Source organism: Phalacrocorax carbo, chromosome 2 (assembly GCF_963921805.1).
Source record: "Phalacrocorax carbo chromosome 2, bPhaCar2.1, whole genome shotgun sequence".
Lineage (NCBI taxonomy): Eukaryota > Metazoa > Chordata > Aves > Suliformes > Phalacrocoracidae > Phalacrocorax > Phalacrocorax carbo.
Genome location: NC_087514.1, coordinates 32,194,932 through 32,209,500, shown reverse-complemented (window position 1 = coordinate 32,209,500; position 14,569 = coordinate 32,194,932). Strand labels below are relative to the sequence as shown.

General features: G+C 41.8%; 1 protein-coding gene across 2 annotated transcripts in view; it reads right to left on the bottom strand.

Moving 5' to 3' along the window:
• PAG1 (phosphoprotein membrane anchor with glycosphingolipid microdomains 1) overlaps window positions 1-14,569 on the bottom strand; it is a 117,488-nt gene that overhangs the window by 18,367 nt on the left and 84,552 nt on the right. For both annotated transcript variants that reach the window (XM_064442496.1, XM_064442497.1), the window contains exons 5-7: window positions 4,324-4,535; window positions 1,885-1,936; window positions 1,253-1,349 (exon numbers count right to left, since the gene is read on the bottom strand). In XM_064442496.1, the coding sequence (XP_064298566.1) occupies window positions 1,253-1,349; window positions 1,885-1,936; window positions 4,324-4,448 (274 nt within the window). In that variant the 5' untranslated portion in view covers window positions 4,449-4,535. The remainder of the gene's footprint in view (window positions 1-1,252; window positions 1,350-1,884; window positions 1,937-4,323; window positions 4,536-14,569) is intronic.

Genomic DNA, 14,569 nt, shown 5'->3' with positions numbered 1-14,569 from the left:
AATAAGAAATTAAAGCACATTGGTTCCTGTTATTCAGAAGGGCTGTTATGCAGAGTGTAAGCTGAGTAATATCAGACAGTCTGAAAACTGTCTGCTGGTTGACAGCACGCCTTTTAGTAGCACCTTTGACAGTTGCACGTGTGGTGATTCATGGCAAAGAGAAATGCTTCCCTTCTGTAGGGCTTTGCACATCGAGTCTCTTGCTGATCCACACACCTACATAAGCAACAAGCCAACAGACTGGAGCAGTGATTAGCTGCAAAAACAAAGTTTAAAAATTCCTTTGGATACTTGTCTCTGTGGGGTAAAGATTTAACAGCTTAGCCTCCGGCTGCACAGTGAGATGAGGAGGGAGGAGATGAGTGCAGCCCATGGTGTCGGTGCTTAGTGTGGAGACAACAGTTGGCTCCCTGCAGCTCTGAGCTGAGACCAAGTTTATTTTTAGGTGAAGCTGAGCAAAATATTTTCCAGTGATACTTCACTGTGAATCATTTTGAGTGTTCAGCAAAGCAAAGACTAAGGAAAAAAAAGGAAGCCTATTTATGTTGCCTGTTTTCTAAAATACAAAAATACATGTGACAGCCTCACGCAGCACGGGTCTATGATCCAAATGACCCTGAAGGAGGATCTGAAATATTTCCACAGCTTCCTGGAGTGAAGCTCCGACGTACAACTGCATCTTCTGGTCACATCCCAACTCTGTAGCTGTCCAAGATTAGGGAACGCTGCAGTCTTTGCCTGATGGCCTGGTCAATCTGCAGGTGTAGTTTGGTGGCCCAGAGAAGGACCTTAGCACCTTCCCAGTGTTGGCTGGTGTGAAGGACTGGGAGCTGGGGAGTAGGGCTGTGCCAGAGCACACCTGGCAGGGAAGTGGAGATGCAGCCCAAAACATCAACATCTCCATGGGATGGGCTACTGACTTCCCAGCAAGGCAAACACACTTACTGCATTTTTTAACTTGATCATAAGTTTTGTGTGTATTATGTCCTGTGTGAAGAGGACTGACCGCCCTCCACAGAGCTGCATGCTCGACCACTGCCCTGGGATACAGCAGCTGATCTGGTGTCAGATCTCCAGAGGTAAGCAGAGGGAAGCGCAGGGTATTCAGACAAATAGCATGACTGTGTGTTTGGAAAGCTGACGGCTAGAAACCTAAGACTTGAGGGCTCACCAGTGTGCAGCTAATGTGGGAGCTGTGAAAAAGGGGATGATGCCACTCGTCCATCCCACCCACAAGGGCTGCGCTACTTACCCTCGCCGTTGCTGAGTGCCCCGTTATGGTCGCTGCTTGGAGGGGGCTCTGTAGCCGAACTTGTGATTGAGTGGCTGAACACCTCCTTATCAGAAGGCTGCAACACAAATTAGTGAGATCCAATCACCATTGGATCAGAATAAATGTTTGCATAAATAGATATGTGACAAATTTCATTCTGATCTCAGGAGCTCTGACTCACAGGTATTATTGGCAGGAGAGTCAAACCATGCCGACTGTACTCAAAACTCTGGGTGCCTGTGATTAGAGATGTTAAAACAAATGCAAGCATGTCCAGAGTGATGTCCCTTCCAGCCTTTATGGCAAATTACCATGGCTTTAACCCGTGAGAAGACAGCAGCTGACAAAGGGTACACTGTGCTTATGCTGCAAACGGAGTGAAAGGAAGGTGGGAGATCTGGAGTACAATGGTGGCAGAGAGAGCACCAAAAAAGTGCAGATTATCAGCGTCTATGCAAGTTCTCTTCCTCTTCCTGTTCTGCAACTTTTAAAGTTTCCCTTGCTCAACCACTTCCAAATTCCTGAGCTATTTCCAATCTGCAATATTTTGCAAGGAGCTTTGCACAAACCAACCACAAGACAGACACAAGCTGCTAGAAATAAATACTTACCACATTCATCAGATTTTCATGATCTCCATTCTGATGTTTGGCCTTCTTTTCCCTTAATGAAAAAAGCATATGAACTGTTACTACAGATTATGCTAGTATAGAAATGCCAGTCATTAACAGACGTTACGCACCTGCAGGGAACAGAAGTGTAATTCACAATAATATTGAAAACAGAATAACTGAAAAGTATTACAGGGACTGGTATGACCTCTGTGTAAGGTCACCATCGAGACAGGGTGGTGATAAATCTACCTGAAGAGGTACAACAAACACACACAAACCCTTCAGTGTAAGATCACAGTAAGGAGTAACTGATGATAATCAAAATATTGTTAGCCTCAATTTAATCATCTGTGAAATGCTCAGAGGTACATAAGATACATGTTTTGGTGACACACTACCTGGGGAGTTCCTTAAACTGTGTCAGTAAAAGGTTTTCATCCTATGAAGAATAAGAAGAGGCCCACAAAATCCAGCCTACTCCCACTCAGGATGCTAGTTACGATTAATAATAAGCATGAGCAGTTCAAGAAGACCTACAGATTTCATTGCAGCAGTGGCCTTCATTTTAAAATGAATCCTGCTTCACTGGGTACTTCACAGGACTCAAAATATGGATCACATTTCCAGTTTTTACCGTTTTGGAAATGCAGCTCTTCTGAAATACTGTAATAAACTATGAGCTTAAAATAATAATAGTCCTTCCTCTAGATGAAAAGGCAAGTAGAAAGGTGAGAAAATATTGATCATATGAAATCTGTGCTTCTTCTAAAGTCTGCAATGTGCCGTACTTCGCACATTAGCAACTGTTAAAATTCTACCTAACCAGGAAATAAGAAAACAGAGCAAGGAAGTCTGCACCAATGCAGAGCAGAGTTAAAGTTTACAAATACTTAATTTCCTCTCTGGAAGTTTTTCTGACTCTGACATTTTAGAAAAAGCAGATTTTGTTCAGTTTTCCATGTCCTCAACCATTTTTGAAGAGTAAGCTAGGAAGAAATTTTACATAATTGCATTTATGTATAAACAACCTGCCCTACAGAATGACCTGAAATAAAAGATACTGCGTTCAGACTAGCAACACAGGAATTTATTAAAGAGCATCACCAGATAGTTTATGACAATGTATTTCTGTAACTGCAAAGACATACTTAGTGGTTTGACTCTGTTTTAAAAACATCCTTCTAGAGATGTTTCAAGGACTGGAGTGTTACAAGACAAGACATGGTACCCAGATGCCATGTTTGTGGGTTAAGGATTTTTAAAATAGGTTTTTATACATTTAAATATATAAAAAAGCCCATATTTCTACTATTTTTACACAGGTATCACAGGAAACTGTGATGAATAGGAAGATACTGAAATGTCACCTAACAGCTTACAAAAGCATTTCTCCTGAATCATGTGAAATTAGAAGTTCCAACTTATGCTTTTTAGGGTTTCAGCCAACTTCTGGGGTCTGGTCTTGCCCACGATTGTTTTTGCTATGTGGGCATTAGAGGAATCCTGCTGAAAAACAGGGCCTTCCACTGTAGATACACCTTATACCAATACAGTATATTTTATGGCTACACAGCTTCCTCAATGCTCTCAATGCTGAATGGCTGAAAGAACATGATCCTATAGGCATTGGAGTCCAAAACAAAGATTTTGCTGCTGTACTGAGTTATGGATAGGGTTTTCTCCCCGCCATACACTTGGCTGATTGAGCTATGCTGGCAAACAGTAGCAACATGGACCACAGCAGTCCTGCTCCTCATTGTGAAGGCTCTGACCGGTTTGATCCGATGGAAGGGCACTGTGGGTTGAGCGCAGGCTGCCCAGCTCCCCATGCAATCAGTGGGGCTCTCCTTACATGTCATGAAGGGGCCTTGAAATGTGAATAAACAAAGTCAGTAGAAGTGCCTGTATTGGTGAAATTGAACCCTCTTACGGAGAAGAAAATACAGCTAAGGTACAAGTACAAGACATTAATTAGTATCACTGTTTGAGTCTTACTCATTCTGGCTTGAATGGCAGGATCAATTCCCTAGTCTTCAGGAATGGCCAAAACAAAGCTGAAATAATTTTCCTTTCCTTTTTGCCTATACTTTTTTCGTCCTGTTTGACCCACCTAATTTTCTCAGTTTCATGTTAGCAGTGTGATCTGCTAACAGTCAGTGTCCACCTGCACTCCAGGCTCCAGCTCAGGAGAAAGCACCTAGCAAACACAACAGTGTTTCTCCTTCACAGCAAAAGAAAAAAACAAATTAGATTTTAGAATGAACAGAACCATTCAAGTTCAGGTTTGCTCTGAAAACAGATTTTGTGCTGTACTTATTTTATTTCCGTACCTAAGTCCTCGGTATTTCTAGCTAACCAGCAATTAGTGAAGCTACTTCAACCCCCGCACTATTTGACTCAAGAACTGTTACTGCCTGCTAGGCTCCTGAGCCTTACCTGTTGCAGCTGGAGCAGAGGAAGATGAGGAAGGTGAGGAACAAGAGTGTTGTCATGGCTGCCAAACTTCCCCAGAGGATGACGTGGATCTGTCCACTGCCTAAGAAACCACCCTCTGGCCCCATGGTACTAGTAGGAGCTGGTGTCACTTGGGGATGAAGTGGTTATTCCTTGGACAAGGCTGGCATCTGTGCTTTGTGCACCTTCTGTTTCTGCAGAAAAAAACCCACCGACAGAGGTTAATACAAATTTTGAAGATAATGAATCCGACAGCTACAGATCCAGTAGGAGAGATTTTCAAATCCACATCTTACAAAAAGCCAATTTCAAGTACAAGCCAGCCAGCCAAAGAGATTTTCAGCTACATTTCCGATGGCGGCATAAAACAAACGTTGCCAAATATTAACACAAGCTGCTACCTATCTACAATCTCAACACAAATAAAAGGTAGTACAGTATCTCTGTACTTGTGTTTTGAGGAAAAACTTTATAAATCCACTTTGAGGGACAGAGTAGTCTATTTTGCAGTGATATTTGTTAACTTCATTGAAAAGTGAGCTTTCCAAACCAACTACAACTTCCACAAAGTTAACAAGCCAAAAAGAGACCCGCAGCAGGCGTTCACCTCCTTCCTTCTCAATGCCTCCTGCCTGCATGTGATTTGGTGCTTAAAGCACAGTGACAAATAAGCTAGGTAAGTCTTTGAAAGGAACACCACAAAAACCTTTCTTGCAGCGGATCAGATCTAATCTTATTTCTGTGTGAAATGCTTATTTTCTTAATAGTATGTCTGGAGAGTAATAATACTGAACTTTCTTTTTTTGCTTATCCCCATCTGAATCTAAGAAAACAACTAATAAGAAAACTAGACAAAGCGTTTTTTAAAAACTTGAATAAACACAGTTTTTGCTACAGCACAGCAACCACTGGAGAAACATCCTGGCTAAGCAGTATTTATGATGTATAAGTTTTGGTATACAATATATTCTAAAATGTTATACATATTTTTAATGTAATACATTGTTGACATGGCAAAATTAAAAAGAAGTCTTTCATTCTGCACTGCTGAAAATATCAGTTTCTCTGTAATTTAGGAATAGGTTATGCAAAGTCAATTTACAGGCCTTCAGCTAGACTTCCAGATTGATAAACACTGAAACAGAATACAATGGCTAAGAAATGAGCAGTTATCTTTTGGGAATGAAAAAGTAGCATAAACTTAAGACTGAGTAGTGTCTAAAGCCACTAAGACTTGCTTTAATTTTATGCATATATTTTCATATATATATTTTATATATGAAATATGTATGTACATATATATTTTTTTCTTTGCAGCAGAAGCACACTTTGTAACAGTAGATTCAGTTAGGTACTAATATCATCTCTGTATCAAAAAACACCATGTCACCATTTTGTTAATAAAATCTTACGAGAAAAAAGATTAATTTCCAGAAAGAGGCCATTCACATCAAAGGAAAGCTAGTGAGTCAGCAGAAGAAACTTAACAACTAAGCTATGTGACTGGGTAGCTCTTACAAGTAACATTTCTGTTCCTGCATAAAATGGGCTCATTGGCTTCTACCATGCGGGATCAGACTTCTGGCCACCTTCCAAGAAGAAGCAATTCTTATTAATTTATCCATGGTGGATAAAAGCTTTTTTTTTTTTTTCCTTTAGATATTAATGGCATTGCAGTAACTTGAAATGGGAAGAAATAAACAAATGATGGAAAAAGTTGCTGATCCTGTAAAAACAAACTAGTGTAGTTAAATATTTCTAGTTTGGCCAAGTTATAAGAAAGGCAGATAATCTGTAACTTCTCCAAACCCATAAATACACAGGATGGGAAGAGTAGGCGTCGCACACCTTGCCAAGGCACAGGTATGTCTTACTGGGAGCCCTGAGTACCGACACCAAAGCGCCGCAGCTCCTTGGGGGCGACCGCTGCCAAGCAGCGTGACTCAGCGTTTATCTTGGTAGAGCTTGAAAAATTAAACATTTAAAAGCAATGGCAGACCACTCTAAAATGATGTATAGTGCAGATGTGAGTCTGATACAGCCCTGCCTCACCCCTGTTTTCAAGCAAAACTCGGGTTATTTCTACATGGAGTCATAGCCGCATCACTGACTGGAAATAGAGAGACCTTAAGAAAAGTGGAATCAGATTTAGTCAGGAGAAAACTTGGTGTAATGCCTGCAAAGACCTCTCTGATTAGGTGCAAGGGCAGTGTGCACTGGGATGGATTCCTGTAGAGGTGATGGACTGTCCTCGTTTAGAAAACACTGCAAAGCACACTGCACTGGCTGCCTTAGCTAGCTCCAAACCTTTGTTAAGTGTTTTGAATAGAAAGTGGTTTTCTTTTCAACTTTTATTTTTTATGAATTTTCAAAGGCACTTTCTGCCCTGGTAAAGCTTTTAAAACTTATTCTTAAAAGATCTTTTACCCTCTCTTTTCCCCATCCTTCTGCCTTTAAAAATACTATTTTTTCTCCCTTACATAGAAAAAAAAGGAAAACTGAATCAAATAATTTTTTCCGCATTTTTGTTGTCTTTTCTTCCTTAGTTTTCCCAAGAAATAGAGAGAATGCAAACGAAATGAAACCTTTTTTATTTTTTTCCCAAAATATTATGCAAAGAAAAATATAAGAAAAATATAAGAAAAAGAATAGGGATTTCAAAATATTTTTCTTTTTTCTTAAAACAGAATCACAATTTTTTTTAAAACAGACACAAGTTAATGATTTTATACCTACTCTGAGGAACAATACTACACTCCTCTCAGAAGACTAAGTAATGTACCAAAAGCCAGTCCGGTAGGAAAAGCTATTCTTTTATTCTACACTTATATACTTAAGGCTGCTGGCCTTTAAATAAAGGTAATATCTGAGCTAAGGAAAGCTAAGGATGCATGGGGAGCAGCCCCATGGAAAAGCTGCATCTTTGAAGACTTCAGTACAGAGTTAGGAAGCGCTGGGATGAGCAGGAGTGGATGGAGCTGAGACTGAGCTTAAAAAGGAGTGAGATCAGAGGGAGAGTCGAGGAAGACCTACGTGTGAATGTCAGGACAGAAGTACAAGATTGACGCTAGACATGAGACATCCCACCAGGCAGAAGCCAAATGGAGCAAAGAGAACAGCCAAGGAGAGATGATGTAGTTAATCTACAGCAAAAGAGCAAGAATTCAGATACCAAAGCTTTGACTGTAAGTTGAGAGAAAGAGGTCAAAAAAGGTCAGAAAAGTACAGTGGCACTTGAACCAGGGGAGGCAACTGCTGGAGACACCAGTTACCTGTGCAGGCAGAATCGAGTAATAAATTGGAACAGACTGACAACAGATGAAGCCCTTCATGAGGGCAGCTGAGCAGGCAAGATGTAACCAGTGACTCCTCTTAGCTCCCTGAATGGCAAGAGTTTGGCGTAAGTGCTAGAGGACCTAGAAGCTGCTCAGCACACAGGACACCCAGAAGTAAATACAACACAAAAAAATCATGCCTACATTCACCCTCTGTGAAATACTTGACACTGGACAAGCACCCATCAGCTGCCCTGAGCAGCCTTGGACAGAGACCTGGCAGAGGGATACATTGGAAATACAACTGTGGACTCCGGCTTCCACTTGGTGAATGCATGGACACTAAAACGTTAACGTATGCCTAATATAATGGACTTTGGGGCTGCTTTAGAGGCTAGCTTTAAAGAGAAACTTATTTGCAGTCATGGCTATGGAACCACAAGCAGCTAATTTCAAAAAGCTCTTAGATAGCTGAAGTGGTTAACTCCTGCTTTTACAATAAAAAGTGATATTGTGCTGCCCTCTGGTGAATCTCTCGGTTTGGGGACAGGGATTTGTGGCTCTTGTGAGGGTGCTTGAGAGCTGAATGCAAACCCTGCTGCTAAAGATGGAGCTTACAGAGGCCCTTTCATCTGCTGGGCTTGAAAAAAGTCCTACCTCCACCCTTGAAAGACTGCCAGACTTGAATAGTTTAACCTTGCAGAGAGACATCGCTGAGGCAGAATAACAGTCAATCAAACTTTTTTTTTTCATCTGTGGTGATCTTTTTAAAATGAAGATTTCTTTGATTGTACCCTTTCCACAGAAAACTCCACACAAGTTTTTGGTGACACCAAACTCCAAAAATGAGTAATAGATACAGGCATGGAATACCTGGATAAGAAAACTGGCTATTTCATCTAAAGCAAAATGCAAGCCATGGTTTGCATTCACATTTCAAAGCCATTATCAGTTCAGAAAACTAATCCTTTCGCTATACTGAATAAAAATTCTCCCTCTTGTGGCAACTTTCTCTTGCTTTTTAGACATCGATATTTTCCATTAGTGGAACCTATATGGCAAATAACGCCCATAGCCATTTCCTCAAAATTGCACTTAAATGCACAATTACATTTGCAGTTTCAAAAAGATATTTCATTGCATGACCTGCACTTTCATGGTGAATAATGTGTAATTCTTCCTTACAGCTGTTGCAGGGATAATGCAGAGCTAAGGCGGTTCAGCCTAAGTTGGTGATGATGGGAGCATAGGACGTGCAAGTGCAAATTTATTGCCAAAGTGAAGGATAAAAAACTGTATCTGAGGTGAAGCAGTTTTGTGCGTAATAGGCTGCAATTTTAGGGAGCACATGGAGTGACTATTTCAACTAGTGAGGAAAAGCTTGGACTGAGAACTCCTTTGAAGCCCAGGAACGGACAGATCCAGTGTGATTAAGGTCCAGGATTTGACCTGGGTTTTCTGAGCAAAGATCTGCCCGAGGTTATGCTGAAATGCATAGCTTTGCAAGAGGCAAATGCCACGCCCCGGTGGCCCAGGAGGCCTGGCAGGAGATGGCAGCATGTCCCTCTCCCACCACCTTGCCCTTGGCTTCTGGGTTTTACAGCCGGTTCATTCATGTCCTGCTGCAAACCACGCTCGGCCCATGCTTTCCAGAGGGGAAAGAGTGGGGAAAGCTGATGGCTTTACCTCTCTGGATTTCTTAATGAATTATAGATGGAGCATAGGCAAGAGAAGAAATTGTTCTGACAACTGAGCGACTTTGAATGTGAGAAGCCAAACATGACAGGACAGGAGAGATTCGGGGAGGGCTGTGGGATCGCGACTCCCTGTTCTGGGCTGTCAGGCCAGATTTGGCTAACAGGGGCACTGCCCAGGAGCTTCACGTGCTCACCTCTGTGCTGAGCTTCAGTTGCAGGGCTCCTCCTCAAGGTGCTCAGTCTCCTACTGCTCTCTTCTCATTCCCACCCCTCCTGCTCCCAGTGCTTTCACTTATCTGCTGCTAGTTGCAACACAGATCAGCCAACTCATTGTTTGGAAGATCCCCTCCACCTCAACATTGCAGACGTGGGAGGGAGAGAGGAGAGCGGGGAAGACGGTCCTAATTTTTAAATGAGATTTTTATTGCTCTGGTAGCAAGCCCCTGGAGAGCTGCATTAAACCAGAAGATGGTGAAGTACAAGATATGTGGAACCACAAACTGAGACAGGGGCTGAGAAGTATGAAACTAACATCCTCTTGTTGACATCCAGCTGCAAACATTGTCATTCAAACACAAAACCAGAACAGAAACCTGGGCTACAACAAACAGGCAGCAGCAGAAACAGTCCTGCAGGTGCGAGTAACGCCCCTGGATGTAGATCCTTTTATCTTGTGTTCCTCTAAATCCTGAAAACAGACTTTCTCTATGAAGCTAGCATCCTACAGAGGACCTAAATTATGCTTCAGGCTGTTCTAACTTGGTAAAACCAGATCCTTTGTATCTCAGACTGAAAATGTGATAACAGTGGGTCCTTTTGACCTCAGTCCCCCTGTGCTAGAGCTCCTTCTCTCCTCTCAGTACTCCTCCACCACAGGACATGCCCAGCTTCATACCCACTCCAGCTTCTCTCACCAGCTTGTGTCTCTCCCCCAGTTCCCAATTCTGTTTGCTGCCTGGGGCAATCACCTCTGTTATAGGCAACAAAAACTATACTAAGATATCAAAGCAGCAATAAGCGTGTATAAGTATCTAATAAAGTAAGTACAAAGATGTTGAAATTTTATCAAAAAGAGAAAATTCAGATAGTTCTCAGGCATTGCTACTTTAAGACAAATGATGCCATGGAACAGCCTGAATAAACAAATATCCTTGCTTTAAATTTAGTGCTAGGTGCATAAGAACAATTGCAATTTAATGCTTCTGCAGACAACAAGTCACAGGATGGCTGTTTGGACTGGGGTCCTGCTTGGCAGAATCTCTCCTAACACCACAGTGTCACCACAATCAGGATTTGTGAATTTTCTCCAAATACACTGTAGAAAAGTTGTAAGACCCATCTGTGTTACTGCTTCTGCATTTGCATTGCCTTGTTTCAGCTTCTAGCTGTTTATATGTAGAACCAGTACTGAACTATGCAAACCTTGAGACCAAGATCACCTTTCTCATGCAGTACCTACTACAGTTCACTTTTGGGGTTCCTGTGCACTAAATCAGGACAATTCCTTTCCTACAACAGATTAAAGCTCTTCTGGTGCAGTTGTGTTTTGAGCTGCTTGGCTTGGCAGCACCCATTTAATGAGAACAGTTAAAGACAGACATGTCTTATTCCAAGCAGTGAAGAACTGCTGCAGGAGACCAGATGTGCACCTAATTAAGGCCTGGTCCTGAAAGCCTGATGCTGGAAGGAATTACTTGCATGGACTGTGCTGCTGTTGCAGGCTGTCAGACAAGCCTTGCAGATACTGTGCATGCTGTAAGCCTTCAAAATAGTTCATTTCTGCTTTGTGAGGCAGCAGAATAATGAGGTTCTGATCTAATTCCCCACTGTATCTACTTTTACAGAAATCATAGCTGGCTTATCAAAGGATGTGTGTACTCTATAATGCAAAAACAGATCTAAGACAAAACTGAACAGTCCCAAACCACTGGTCACTTTTAACCCCTTCTAAGTCTTAACATCTCTTAAAGAGAAACCAAGTCTCTCTGAAACCATCTATCTGTGCTATTCTATAAAAATTTAAAAAGGCTTTTGCAGCAATAAATGCTGATTTACACCCCATTCTGCATTCATACCCCTATCAACTCCTTCATGCCTTGTCAGTCCACGTCACCTCAAGGTCAACGTATTCAAAGTTGACCTGATTTCTTCCACACGTTCCTCTCTATTCCTACTAGAATTTTAGCAATTCCACATGAGCCTGCATCACAGGCTGCCTCTCCTCCTCAGAAAGACATTTGGGAAAGTGGGAAGAATCAGGAAAGTTGTATGAACAATTAAGAATGTGAAATCAAGAGCTTGCTTCAAGGTGGCTGAATAGTTTCTATTAAAATGGTGGAGCATTTTAGAAAATAAGAGATGCCACTTAGCAAGGTTTTCTAGCAGACTGTAAAACTAGACTTTCAAAGGAAGGTGAGCATAATTGCATGTGAACATGATTACGTCCCAGTGAAACACAATCTGCATCCTAAGGTTAACACACGTGCATAATTATGTACTTAACTTGTCACATAGCTCTCACATTTATTTCCCACATTCACAATCTCTTTCTGTGCATAAACCACATGCTCACAAAGCTCCACCAAAGCTATCTTCCATTATAAATCAGGTCCTGAGCAAACAGTTTTTTAAACCAATAACTTAAAGCTCGCAAATTCATTCCACAGTGGGTAATAATGTTACCCTCATTTCACCTCCAGTAGTACAACACCCCCCAGTACAAGCAGGGAACGGCAGAGCGCTGCGGACACAGCTTGCAAATGCAGCGCATCAGCTGGGCTTGGCCAGCTGCTGAGGAAGAAGCTGATAATGAAGCCTCTGTGAAACAGCTCCCATGAACACCACCACATATTTTCCCCAGGCTTTAGCAGCCAAATAATGACTGTCTCGAATGCAACAGCAGAAAAGCTTTATCTGATGAGTGACCATGCCAAAGATTACAGCTTAATTGTAGCATATTATTCTCTTTCCCACACCCCCACAATATCGCACATTTCTTTCTGGCTGCAGTGATGTAATTAGACCACGATTACTGCATACTTTAGAGCATATAGAAATGAAAGCTGTCTTTGTGAAGTGTTTTCCAGCTCTGACACAACTATTCTTGATAGCTTTGCTGTTCCTGGAACTAGATGCTACTTCATATTAAACACGGCCTGTTTATAATTGCACTTTGCTGTTTACGTAATTCCACCAGGCCACGTCCCTTTTTGGTCTTTGCAGTGCAACAACATTTCAAGCAACACTTTTGCAAACTCAGGTAATGATAAGGGAAACGGAGAAATTCCCCCAAGCCTGAGAAGTGGGCACACACAGACTGCGTCTGTCATCTGACCTAAAAGACCTCTAAAATCCATGGCAATTGCACTTGACTCAAACTAGTGTTTGAATCAGGCCCATGAAACACAACGGATAGATAGTACTTTTCCAGAGGCTACTTCCAATTTCCAAAGGATGCTAAACATAAAAATACATAAGATTGCAAAATATGCAGCAGCAAAACACAATGCTCTGATTATCCTCAATGAAATGCTGCTGAAGAAGTTTTTTTTAAAAAAAGCAAGACTCCTCCTTAGAGTGTGATTCAACTTCTGTACGTCTACATCTCTAAAAACAGGCTTCCATTCACCCAGATGCTATCTGTGCGATCCTACCTGAGATACCTCACCTCTGTTCTCATCAAGGAAAAGACTTAAGTTACTTCCACTGATATTTAACTTTTAGATTGCTAAAATTTTAGTACGTACAGTGAGATTGACTCTACCTACACTGAGAAATTTAAAAAATGTCTCGCATTTACCTGTCAGGACATTACAGCCTTTTAATGCACCTTGAGTGAGATCCCCCCAAAATGAAGCATACCAGATGCATTCCAATTTTGAAAAACCTAATCAAAAGAATTTTAAATCTAAAAAACCCAGATTACTGAGTGTCAACACTACCGTATAATCGATGGATATAAAAGTCTGGAAGACAGGAGTGTTCCAGGGAACCTAAGTGATGGTCCTTGGAGGTAAGCACAAGTTACATCAAAAGGGCCTGTTATATTTAAGATTAAATAACTTTGAAGCAAAAAGATTTAGTGAGAATTGAGCTGTGCAATATCCCACAGCAAGAGGGGCAGCAGCCAGTCATTTAACTTAGCGACAGACCAATTTAAGAAAACAGTGTTCATCTTCTGATGTGCTTTGTAAAGGTAAAGAGCTATTTTGAGCTGAGATTTCTCGTTATTCACTCTAATTGAATCAGTACAGTGCTTTTAGCATTTGTATTTCATTAGGAATATCAACTTTTCTTAAATATTTGGTGCATATATGCAGAGCCTTCTTCATTGCTGGAGACAGTCCCTGTCCTGAAGAGTTTACGTTTTATCTAGATAAGACCAAGGCAGCACATGAGAGAATCCCTATGTAAATAACTTTCTTTTAATGAAAAAAATGTCCAAGACAGAGAAGGATTCGCCATTTTTTTGAAGAGCTTTTTGCAGAGATGAGAACTGATTCCAGATACCTGGTGTCCCCAGCCAGTGCTGCATCTGTGTGATCTTCCTTTTCTCCTTTGAGTTGGGAACACAGCTGTGTGGTCCTTAAGGGCAGGTGCTGCCTTAACTTCAGTAGTCTAAAAATAATCTAAACTGGCTGCCTGTATGCTCAGTTAGTCAGTAAAGACTAACTGAGGACAGTTAGGACAGCCAGGAGAGGACATACCTATATATCACGGACAAAAGCAGGGTAGGTTAATGTGTGGTGACCCTCTGGGAAAGGTGATGTACAACAGACACAGTTTGAATTCTTGTCTTCAGATGCACTCCTTTGATTTGACTTTCTTGGTTGACACATCAGAACAGAAAACATGGCTAAGCCTTTGTGCAGTGGGAGCAGCACTGACAGACCAGGTCTTTTTATGGCCTCATGTTGTTGCACCACTTCATTGCAACTTCCCGCCGAGACTAGCATTATCATGCCATTCTGTCCTTTCAATTGGAAGCAGAGCTGGGGCAAATGAAAATGCCAGTTGCTTGTGACAGTCCAGCATATCCTGTGGCTTCACCTCTCCACCAAGGTGCCGGTGCTGCTCCGCTTGCCAGCTGGAGCAGCGTAGGGTAGCGAGGCAAAATCCACCCGTTTCCTGTCCCCCACACCAATGTCCTGGCACGTGGAGCATTTTATCTGCCTGCTTTCCTGCTGTGGCAAGGGAAATATAAAGCTTGGGGCTTGATCCTGATGGACTGAGGCAGCAGAAGCTTTCAGAGGTCCT